The sequence below is a fragment of the Sinocyclocheilus rhinocerous genome, unplaced genomic scaffold, assembly GCF_001515625.1.
Source record: "Sinocyclocheilus rhinocerous isolate Xijiao unplaced genomic scaffold, SAMN03320098_v1.1 scaffold688, whole genome shotgun sequence".
Lineage (NCBI taxonomy): Eukaryota > Metazoa > Chordata > Actinopteri > Cypriniformes > Cyprinidae > Sinocyclocheilus > Sinocyclocheilus rhinocerous.
In genome coordinates this window covers 93,572-105,622 of record NW_015651641.1, presented here as the reverse complement: position 1 = coordinate 105,622, position 12,051 = coordinate 93,572, and the positions used below count along the sequence as shown (strand labels likewise).

Genomic DNA, 12,051 nt, shown 5'->3' with positions numbered 1-12,051 from the left:
ACCATGTTAGGAGTGTGTATGCAAGACCCAGGGATATACCAATGTCCCAAACTCCCTTAGGTGGGCACCTTGAAGTAAACCTCTTCCGTGCTACTTCTGTGAGTGTTGTGTCCAGCATTTTGGATTATAACAACAGAAAGACATTGATAATAATAACCAAGAGCAATTATTATTATTATTATTATAAAAATAACAACAATAATGATCATTTTATACATTCCCACTTCACAGAAGTGAAAATAAAACAGGTGTCAGCGCAGTGCTGAGCAGTGGTTTGGGTTCCACAGGGCTAAAAGCAGTTGTGTGTGTGTGTGTTTGTTGATTAGCGAGAGAGAGGCTTCCTTCTCTGTACCCAGCATTGACTTTTCTCTCTGCCAGTTTTCTCTCTCTTTCCTTGTTGTCTCTGCTTCTCTCCGCGGGGTCAGTGTCCTTGGCACGTCTTGCAGCACATCTGCCTGAAGTAAGCACGGCTGCAGAACTTGAACTTCAGCACCAATGGGCAATATGCCACCTTATTTACGTCTTTGCACTCTAGGGGAAGAGGAAAAAAAGGTGGAATGAGAAAGGATACGTGGAGGAGTGAGTAAGTGGTTGATGCTGGGGAACCACAAAGAGGAAACTTGAAGTCTTGATAAAGAGATAGTTCACCCTAAAATGAAAAGTCTGTCATCATTTACTCACCCTCACGTCATTCCAAACCTGTTTGACTTTTTGCAGTAGTTTAACACACAAGATTGATTGGAGTTGGGGCTGTCAAGCTCCAAAATCAGAATAAAGGTATCATAAAAATATGCACTGTTTTCTAAGATAGATTTGTGTGATTCACTTAAAATATTTTCAAAATGTCCAAGATATTCCTCCATTTATGTTCCATGGAAGAAAAAAAAAGCCAAATGAGTTTAGAATGACATGAAGGCAAGTAAATAATGACAGACTTTTAATTTTGGGTGAACGGTCTCCTTATATGACAGGCAAGTCTGTGTGGAACAATGACTCAGGACTTTGATACAGATCCCAGAGGCTGCTGGACCTACAACTGGGCCCAACTCTCTATCTCTGATGAGCTCTTCAAAGCAATAAAGACCAGCTACTTTGAAACTGAACAAGCTTTTTATAATTTAAAGTAATGAAACTACAGACAAACTAGCATTTCGAAACTAGTCTTTGAGTTTCTATATCGACTTCATGGAAGAACGTTTTACTAATTTCATTTTTCATTTCACTTCATATCCCTCATTATTTTTAATGAAAAGCATATTTGCATTTCCTCTGAGGACAACGTTTTGGGTTCTTAGAATGCGAGTCATATTTCAGATGTCTGTGTGAATCTAGGTGGTAATCAGTGCAGTGCATGTGCTAGTGAAAGGGAGCACCAATGGAAAGAATTTGTCATCTTCACGGCATGGATGAAAATTAGCGGCCCATATAAATCTCACTTTCCTAAAATGCTTGAATGTTTAACAATCTGGCCTGTGCTAATGTTTACTTCCTGTCTATTCTGACCTTGTTACATGTTGTCCTAATCAGATGCAACATGACAAATTTCCACTTTAAATTTTTGTTGTGTAAGATTCTATCACTATTGGACCCCCATAGGTTGCTTTAAAAATGTATCACATTATGGTAAGCTAATCATTTAGGGTAAAACTGCCCACACTATTCAAAGCTAGTAGGCTAACAGGTTAGCGTGCAAGTTTTTAAAGCACATGAAGCACATCTTTATTGCAAACGGACATGGATGCACACATTGAATTATTTTGCTGACATTTATGGAAGCCCGTTTCCACCACTGAATAAAACATAAAAAAGGTAATTGCGACATTATATCTCACAATTCTGACTTTTTTTCTCATAATTGCATGATACAAACTCGCAATTCTGAGAAATAAAGTCAGAATTGCGTGATATAAACTCACAATTGTGAGATATAAACTCGCAATTCTGAGAACATATCAGTCTTTCCCCCCCTCAAAATTGGACAACATTTTTGGTTGGAGAAAAAAAGTCAGAATTGCGAGTTTATATCACGCAATTGTGACTTTATATCTCGCAATTCTGACTTTATCACTCGCAATTGCGCGTTTATATCTCACAATTCTGTGAAAACAATTTAAAAATTGTGAGATAAAAAGTCGCAATATCCTTTTTTATTTATTTTTTATTCAGTGGCGGAAACGGGCTTCCATAGACATTAGTGTTTGTGCATAAACAGTAAACTTTTACTGTAGTACTTCTGTGATCGTGTGTGGTTGAACCTGTAACATTAAATAAACATTATGCTTGAGAACATCAATTGTGTGAAAATGAAGGACATTCGGTTAGCCAGTAGCATCGTATTTCTCTGGGTAGATGCGAAATCTGAATTGAACCTAGCAGCTTGATGGTCACGCCACTAACTGTTCTAAAATCACAAATGTGACACTATGGCGTTGGGAAAATCATCACAAATATGTGCCGTATCTCTCAAACAGTCAAAAGATTTTAAACGTCGTATTTACATTTACATGAAACGTCAAAACAGCGATTCTGTGGGTACCCTGAATAGAGTACCAATTAAAAGTTATTTTCGGGTCCAAGGGGGATTCTGTAGGACAGGGACAGAATCTCGCATGACCCTGCAGCACTGGAAATCTAATAGACTTCCTTTGTGTCAAAGCCAAAACTCTTAAGTCCTCCTTCAAAAGAGGCCATGACTCAGGGCCTGGACACAAGCCTCTTATGGTATTTATAGGATCTAAGCGTAAAAAGAGAGTGACCTGATTCACAGTGTGGGCAGACGGCCATCTGCATTAGAATAGCATTGGTGCTAACTGGCCCAACCTTAATTACCCTGAATAGAGTACCAATTAAAAGTTATTTTCGGGTCCAAGGGGGATTCTGTAGGACAGGGACAGAATCTCGCATGACCCTGCAGCACTGGAAATCTAATAGACTTCCTTTGTGTCAAAGCCAAAACTCTTAAGTCCTCCTTCAAAAGAGGCCATGACTCAGGGCCTGGACACAAGCCTCTTATGGTATTTATAGCATCTAAGCGTAAAAAGAGAGTGACCTGATTCACAGTGTGGGCAGACGGCCATCTGCATTAGTATAGCATTGGTGCTAACTGGCCCAACCTTAATTAATGGCTTCCTTATTAGAGTCTTTAAACTGCCATGGCTAAAGACAATGAAAGTAGACATTCTGTCACTGCTGTTGATTAGGACACAACTAATCCTATTAGGGTCCATTAGGAGACGCTGCTTCCCCGGTGAAGGAATCTGAATAGGGATCTATCTCGCAAGGGTCATGGAACTTTTATTGAATCCAGGATTGCCCTGTCTCGTTTCCAAACTGAAGTATTTAATAACAGGCAAGAACAGAACAATATAATCCTTTGTTGATTCAAAATTGAACGCAGAGGCCACAAACTTTGTAAATGTCAATACTGTGATCAAAGCCAGATGCAGCTCGTACGAAACGCTCATAAGCCATCGCTGCTCTTTCACGGGATTAGAGGAAGGGTGACTGACTTACCGTCGCCACCGGAGATGGGTGTAGCGTCACACTTGCTTTCACACTGCTGCATGGTGTTGGGCCGTAGTGACTCTGGACATTCGGTGGAGGGCTGTCCTGTATACGACAGACACTGAACCATCCGCATCTGCTGCCCTAGTCCACACTGAGCAGAGCACTGTAAAAACACACAGCGAGCCTTTAGTACAGCCTCTAATACCTACGTCAGAACTAGGGATGCAGAGATATTACGACTGAAAAGCTGTTAATAAATCAGTTGATTTTAACATTCCATATTTTTCTAAATTATTAAAATAAAATCAGTTGTTTTAAATGGTACCACTGAATTTTATGAAGTACATTATAATGTACAATATGAAAGAAAGGTAATGCTTTTTAAGGACCAATTCTCACTATTAACTAGCATGCATATTATTAGCATATCGGCTGTTTTTTGGTATGTGGGTCAAAGACGAAAAAGGGTTTAAGCATAAAAACGATAAGTGTAATACTGCTTTAAATTGTTGTTGTTTTCCCCCCCCAAAAAATGTAAACGTTTTCTGTTTAATTTAATTGCAATTTTGTTTTTGTTTTTCTGAGCAAAACATAAATATCATACATTTTCCCCTGATTTACAGAAGAGACCCATTAAAATGTCATTCAGTGTAACAAACTTGTCAGGCATATTTACAACAAAAATCAATTTATGACATATTAAAAGACTAATTACTTTCACCCCAAATACTGATTAGTTGTAATTTTACATTTTTTAAATTTGTCACTATCCTAGGTTTTGCCCATTTGTCAGTAAGAATTTTTTTACTCATTTAAAACACAATACAATGTAATATGCTCTCTTATTCTTTTATATATTTTAATATTTACAAGTCAGAATAATCATGTTGTTTGAATTTTTACATAAATATTGTTACACTGAATGACAATGTAACATTATTTCAACCCAATCTTGACATTTTATTCTCCAAAAACTTATTTGAAACCTTAAAAGTAGACACTTTACTTACATTTAATGTGCTTTCTATGGACATAAAATCACTTTTGTAAATTTCTTTTGATGCGGACATCTTAACGTCTTTGACCCATGTATAAAGCACATATTAATGCCTTCTTCTGCATGACCATATTTTAGATTCCTTAATCCTATCCCATACTAACTATTAATAAGCAGTAATTAGGAGTTTGAGGCAAAAGTCACAGTTAATAGTTAGCATAGGTTTTTAACATTTTAAAAGCTCTTTATTCCAAAGATACTACAAGCTAGTCAGTGTATTCAGCAGGTGTAATGTTGCTTCAGAAGTATTGTAAGTACTACTACGTACAACAATAAAACAGTGCATTGACATAAAAAAGGAAATTTACTTTTGGTACTTAAGTACTTTTAAAAGCAAGTACTTCTGTACTTTTACTTAAGTAAAAATCTGTCTTTACAACTTTTACTTGTAATGGAGTAATGTTTGACCAGCAGTATCTGTACTTTCACTCAAGTAATGGAGTAAAGGAGTTGAGTACTTTGTCCGCCTCTGGTTAGGAAATAGTGAGACCTTAAAAAGAAGAGTGACTGAAAGAAATTATAAATTATTAGTGTCTTTAAAGATTCAATTTATGCATGTTAGATGATGGCAATGTTTTAAAAATAAATAAATAAATAATAACTGACGATAACCAATATGGATACTCATAACTTTACAAGCAGTTTCTTCATCCTCTGGGACCTGCTGTCAATTTTATTTTTAAAACTGATTTAAATTTTTTCTTTTTTTCTTACAAGGTCAAAACATTTCACCAAGCATCAACATTTATTTTACTACTTTGCAAATTACTTTTAATCATAGATTTGTTTTACCAGTGCCTCAGACCGAGACTTTCAATTATAAATCGTGAAAATCAATTAGAAGAATATAAATTATTGCATAGTTAAAACTGACAATGCAAACAAAGACTGAAATAAATCATTTTAATAATTATTTTTTGAAAATAATTCATATTTTTCTAAAATTATCAAATTACGCAATTCTAGTGTCACTTAAAGCACAACAAACAAGTAAGTTATCTACGTTACTATACAATACAAAGTTACTGTATCTTAAAGACAACAGTATTAGTGAAGAACATGTATGAATAAAAAGCAAGGTTCATATCTTTCAAGCCAATTTGCCACAAGGAGTCAATTAAGTTATACTTTGGTAACTGGTCTAAAATTGTATAAAGAACAATATATTCAACCCATTTGTCTACAGACATAAAGTCTTGTCCACTTTGCGACCTATTCTAGTCAAGAACAGTGTTGGGAGTAACGCATTACAAGTAACGTGAGTTACGTAATCAGGTTACTTTTTACACATTACTTTTTCATGTACTTTTTCAAATAAGTAACGCCAGTTACTTTGTTTTCCCTTTTATTGACTGACAACTCTCCAGTACCCATGTTAAGAGAAATCGGGAGTAAATGCACAGGAGTTGTGTGCGCTGTGTGAACATGATGCTTACTGTGCAGCCATTTGCACTCTGCATCGAAAACATATGAACGCGCTGTTGCACCTCTAAGAACTTTTAAGGCTTATTCTGTGGCGTTTATATAAGCCTTTTGACGGGTTGTGTCACAGAGCTGTAAAAACGGTTATGCTCACCAAGTGAATGAATCGCGTTTGTGCCGAACTCTTATTACTAAGCAAAAACAAACACTCTTCTTCCATCCATCAACGTTTCTCTCACGTTAACATCATCTCACAGTCTGAAACGTCTGTCATAGCAAATCAACACAATGTAGATTTTAAACCCGGAAGATAAAAATAGCGCAAAAAAGCTTAAAATGAACCAGTTTTCTCCATCAGTTAAAATTATCGGATGCTAACCTTGTCTTCTATGATGTGCAACATAAACACCTCAGAAAAAGTAGTCTGGGGTTTCATGACCCTTTAATCCCAGTTTTTTTAACCAATGTCTTTGCTGCTGACCTTCGATGAGCCCGTTCAACCATACTAATAAGCAAAAATGACTTTAGATAACATTTGTTTCATTCTTTTTTATTGCTGAAGAATGTTGAACTTTCTTCTTCTGTGTCCTATTCTTCATGCAATCCAGAATGGCAGCACAGCTGCATGGTTTGTTTGAGCTGCGCCCTCGACTGTACAGATGTGAATTTACATTTCCCTCAGCCTGAGGCTTATTCACTTGTGGTGTGAAAGGGCTTTTACATTTGCCAAAAATATAACTTTTTATATTAAAAACAAACATGCAAGTCCAGGCCAGATGAGAAAAAGTAACGCAAAAGTAACATAACACATTAATTTCCATAAAGTTGCTAAGTAACGTAATTAGTTACTTTTTTAGGGAGTAACACAATATTGTAATGCATTACTTTTAAAAGTAACTTTCCCCAACAATGGCCAACAACCATTGACTTAAACAGGAAGAGGTTAATCTGAGCCATTTGTAACATGACCAACAATGGTTGGTTTGTTTGTTTTACATATTATTTAGGGGCAAGCAAATCTGAAATCAAATGCAATTCTGAAACAAAGTGGAATATTAATGTGTGCTTAAGGATATCTCTTTTACTTTCTACCAAGTATTGGCGAACAAAACTCTCTCTCCTGAAAGCCAGAGCCGCAGGGAAATTTAGCAACTGGTTATTTCTTATAATCGTAAAAACATGTTGACTTCTATAAATGCACTCTATACATGATTGCTTCTGCATTTAGCGGCATTCAGTGTTCACCGCAACTTGCAGTGAAGTGTATGGGAAAAAATAAGCACAAAATTAAATCTTGAGGAAGTTACATGACAAGACAAAGCAATATTGATATGATACACTTTCACACTAAAGGTATTGAGAGCTTTTAGAATTTTAGAACTAATTTTATGTTTTAATATAATGTAATAAAATGTTACATTTACTATAGTTGCTATTATTATAATTAGTTGTGATCGACAGTTATTAGAAATATGACAGAAAGAGTGCTACTACCACAGTTTGCTATGGGCGAATACAATACTGGAAACTCGTGTAGCACTGAGATTTTAGTGTGCATAGAGTCCATTGTGTAGAAGCCAACCGGTCAGACTGGTATAAGTGAATTTAGTCAGCTCTTGGCATGTTTGTGTGCAGTATGTATCAGGCGGTTTGTGGCACACTTGTGAATTCTGGGCCAAACTCAGTGCTTCAAAACTAAGGAGCGAGAGCTACTTGCGGAATGTCATTGTAATAGTTTAATTGAATCTCTGACTACTGTCAGCTGTTCTACATTAGAGGTCTCGACATTGCTGGAGGGAGTAAATTGCGACTGTCTGAAACGAAACTGAGATGTATTCCAGTAGTCTCCTACCATGATGTAGCTCAGTGATTCAATGGAAAATCAAGAGTTGCTTAGCAACCCAATACAATACACAAATTTCGCTCATTAGTCACTGCTGTATAGCGCCTAGTGTGAATGCCACAGAAACACTGACGTCGCATGCCAAGACATGGATCTGATGTGGATTTAGTCATAAACACGTGTAAGACCCACAGTGAAGGACCCCTCACGGGACTGGGAGTGCGGACATCTCAGATGAGTTTCTAGCAGCCTTCCCATTTCATCTCCTTCAAATTAAACAGACTTTATTAGAGCGCGAGCCCCTGACAGACGGGATATGTCAGTGAGGGCCTTAAGTGGGATTTGAACCAGCGACCTTTTGGCCCACGGCTTTCTTCAACAGCCACTCCATTATGAGAGTCCTAGTTCAATGCAGGAATCATGGGATGGCGTAACTCGTACTACAGTAGTTGTAGCTTCATTCAGTTAGACGGATAAATCTGGACTTTTGTTAGTTTGATATATTTTTCATATCATCAAATTATTGTTGATCTTGTAACCTTAATTGTTGCTTATAAGTGGTGTACAATTTTATTATTTTTTGGTAACAATTTACAATAAGGTGTCATTTGTTAACATTAGTTAATGTATTAACTAACATCAACAAACCATGAACAGTACATTTGTTACAGAATTTAGTAATCTTTGTTAATGTTAGTTAATGAAAATACAGTTATTCATTGTTTGTTCATGTTAGTTCACAGTGCATTAATGAATGTTAACAAGCACAACTTTTGATTTTAATAATGCATTAGTAAATGTTGAAATTAACATTAACTAAGATGAATAAATACTGTAGAACGTCTCAGGTTACTTATGTAACCATGGTTCCCTGAGTAGGGAACGAGACACTGCGTCCTCTAGGGGTCGCTATGGGGAACGCCTCGTCGTGACCCGTGTCTGAAGCATACATTGAAAAAACACCAACTCGTTGGCCGGCGACAGCCATGACGTCACTACCGGTGCGACTATAGTATAAATAAGCGCCGGGAGCACACATCATTCACTTCTTCATCTGAAGCTTGCGTTCGAAGCATGGCAAGAAGCCTAGAGGACGCAGTGTCTCGCGGTCAGTGAAGACGAAGAAGAGAATGATGTGTAGCTCCCGGCGCCTATTTATGCTATAGTCGCACCGGTAGTGACGTCATGGCCGTCGCCGGCCAACGAGTTGGTGTTTTTTCAATGTATGCTTCAGACATGGGTCACGACGAGGCGTTCCCCATAGCGACCCCTAGAGGACGCAGTTCGAAGTTCCCATGAAAGGGAAGTATAGTTCATGCTTAGTTCATGTTAACTGATACAGTTAACTACAGTTAACTAATGAACCTTATTGTAAAGCTTTACAATTTTTTTTTATTTGAAGCCAATATTGATTATATTATATTATATTATATTATATTATATTATATTAATATGCATTCCTTGTCTTATTGGCGAAAACCCAGAAACAAGTTGCATTCTAACACTCAATGGGTTTTTTGAATGCGTTTTGGGTTATATGCCTGAAATAAGGTCTGTGATGAACACAATCTCAATATATTTTCATATTTTTTTGTATGACATGAAATACATTAGTAATACCCCACTGTGATTTTTTTTTAAAGGTTTTACTTGTCTTGAAAAAAAGCGGTTTCTAACAAGTGGCTAAATGGGACTACAGAGGTTGCCGGGGACAATTACTTTTGGCGATTGTATTTAAGCTTCAAAATATAATAGCTGAAGATTATCACAATGACCAAAACGTGTAAGAATCATAAACTTATGTTGGTTATAGATTTCATTTTCTCTAGTAAATCCAAAAGCCAATGGAAAAATCCTATTGGGTTTTTGTCGAGGGAACCAAACAAAAATGCAAACATCTGGGTTGGTCTACAAAAATACACTGCAGGACTCTATTTTTCAACTTTCCATTTAAAGAAATAAATAAATAAATTCCTGATGGATAAGATCATATTCTGCCCTTTATTTTTTTTCTTATTGAATATTACCTGTCCATATTTATGTGGCATTTTTAAAAAGATTTACTATAAGCCACCACAGTTATTCTGATTGTATCAATTTTTTTAAAGAGAGAAACCACTGGATAGGTCTGAGAGTAAAATGTTTTTTCTTTTTTAAAACATATTCTTGGCATTGACAGAAAACCTTGTCTACTGAAGAGATGAACTTCAAACAATCTGGATGATATTACTATCACTTACACACTCTTGGGCTGTTATACTCGCTGTCACTCACAGAAACACGTCACTGGCTTTCCAGAGACCCCAGTTTATCACACGAGTGTAAATTCTATTGACGTCAACTAAACACATGGTCTTTTTCATGCTGTATTAAAACAGTCTTTACTCAGCCTTTGCATTTTTGGACCAGGAATGCTGTGGAATACATTTGTAAAGACAAACTTCTATATTTGTTCTAAATCATAACGACACCTGAAATATTTATATTCAAGCCTGAATTTGCTTGTAGTTTATAGTCAACTTGAGCTGTTTTCACAACCAATTTTAAGTGAAGCAATATTCAATGAGAGAAAAAAGTAAGATGTTTCTTGAGAGTGCAACAGTCAAGTTCTGAAAGTAAAAATGCCATTAATTTTCTCCACAGGGAAACAGATTTTTTTTTTTACAGTAATTTATAAACCTTTAAGGACAGACCTACTGTGAACTTAATCGATGGTATATGCTTTTGGTGGTATACACTTGTTGAAGCCAGTAGTTTTCATTATTTCAACTTATCTTTTAAATAATTGTGTTTAACAGTGGAATCAAAACTACATTACCCATGATACTGTACAGAAAATTCCACCAATCTGAGAGTAGCAGCAAGCAAATTGCGCCAAACAAGTGCTTAGCTCCGCCCACTAGCATGAAGCACAGCAAATGACAATCGAGTCTCCCCACACTCTCAAAATACTTAAATATTTGAATATATATTGTAATATATACTGTAATAATAATAATGTAATAATATATTGTTATATAATATATTATATTGTTTTCTATATACACAGTCAACAACTTGGATAGTTTTATATTTCTCCATACTTTTTAATTTGTCATTTGCAATGGTTCATGGGATTGTAGTTCTTTCCCTCACTATAGCCGTATAGCCACAGTCTTGTACCTTTGCCTTTTTGTCCATTTTTTGTTTCAAAATAAAAGTTGCAGGTCGCTACTTTTACACAGAACAATGCGGTGCTTGAAGCCAGGGCCACACTTTGGGGTGCACTGTAAACAAAAACACAATAATATTAAAACTAAAAGACTGGCAGGCATTCTAGAGGATACAGACACATGAAGAACACATCAAGTCACCTCAGACCAGTCCAGCGTCACCCACTGGGGCGGTCAGGTCTGATTGTTGCAGGCCTCTTGTTCTATTGGCCGATGGTATTACCTGTCCCCATTCTCCAGGGATCCAGCGTGGTGGCGGACAGCGTCCTAGGCTGCAGCGAATACGGACTGGAGGTTTGTTTTGGTCAGAACAGAGGGCTGGTGGGAAGGTTTTGGTCAGGTCGCTACTTTTACACAGAACAATGCGGTGCTTGAAGCCAGGGCCACACTTTGGAGTGCACTGTAAACAAAAACACAATAATATTAAAACTAAAAGATTGGCAGGCATTCTAGAGGATACAGATACATGAAGAACACATCAAGTCACCTCAGACCAGTCCAGCGTCACCCACTGGGGCGGGCAGGACTGATTGTTGCAGGACTCTTGTTCTATTGGCCGATGGGTCAGACAGTGGCTGTCCTCCAGGGTCTCTTCGTCAGCGGGTCCGATTTTACGGATACACAAAACAGTGCGTGTTCGGATGCCTCCGTCACAGGTTTTCCCACATTCTGACCAGTCACCGATAAACCACCTGAAACACAAGTAAACGGAAAATGGAAATTCTCTGTCCATAAGTATTCCTAACAACCATTGAACTGTAGATTTCATCAAAATATATTTTTACATGTATAGCATATACTGTAAAAAAGGGTTGGGGTAAGTGAGATTTTAGGCTTTTTTAAAAGAAATGTCAAATAAATGCTGTTCTTTTGATCTTTCTTTTCATCAAAGAATCCTGAAAAAAATTATCATGGTTTCCATAAAAATATGAAGCAGCACAACGGTTTTCAAGTGATAATAAAAAAAAATTCTTGAGCAGCAAATCAGCATATTAGAATGATTTCTGAAG

The 12,051-nt window shown here is 36.8% G+C and overlaps 1 protein-coding gene across 1 annotated transcript in view; it reads right to left on the bottom strand.

Moving 5' to 3' along the window:
- Positions 1 to 202: 202 nt before the first annotated feature.
- LOC107713302 (A disintegrin and metalloproteinase with thrombospondin motifs 6-like) overlaps positions 203 to 12,051 on the bottom strand; it is a 91,495-nt gene continuing 79,646 nt past the window's right edge. Inside the window, exons 22-25 of the mRNA XM_016518763.1 lie at positions 11,529 to 11,733; positions 11,265 to 11,441; positions 3,514 to 3,670; positions 203 to 531 (exon numbers count right to left, since the gene is read on the bottom strand). Of these exons, the coding sequence (XP_016374249.1) occupies positions 422 to 531; positions 3,514 to 3,670; positions 11,265 to 11,441; positions 11,529 to 11,733 (649 nt within the window). The 3' untranslated portion in view covers positions 203 to 421. The remainder of the gene's footprint in view (positions 532 to 3,513; positions 3,671 to 11,264; positions 11,442 to 11,528; positions 11,734 to 12,051) is intronic.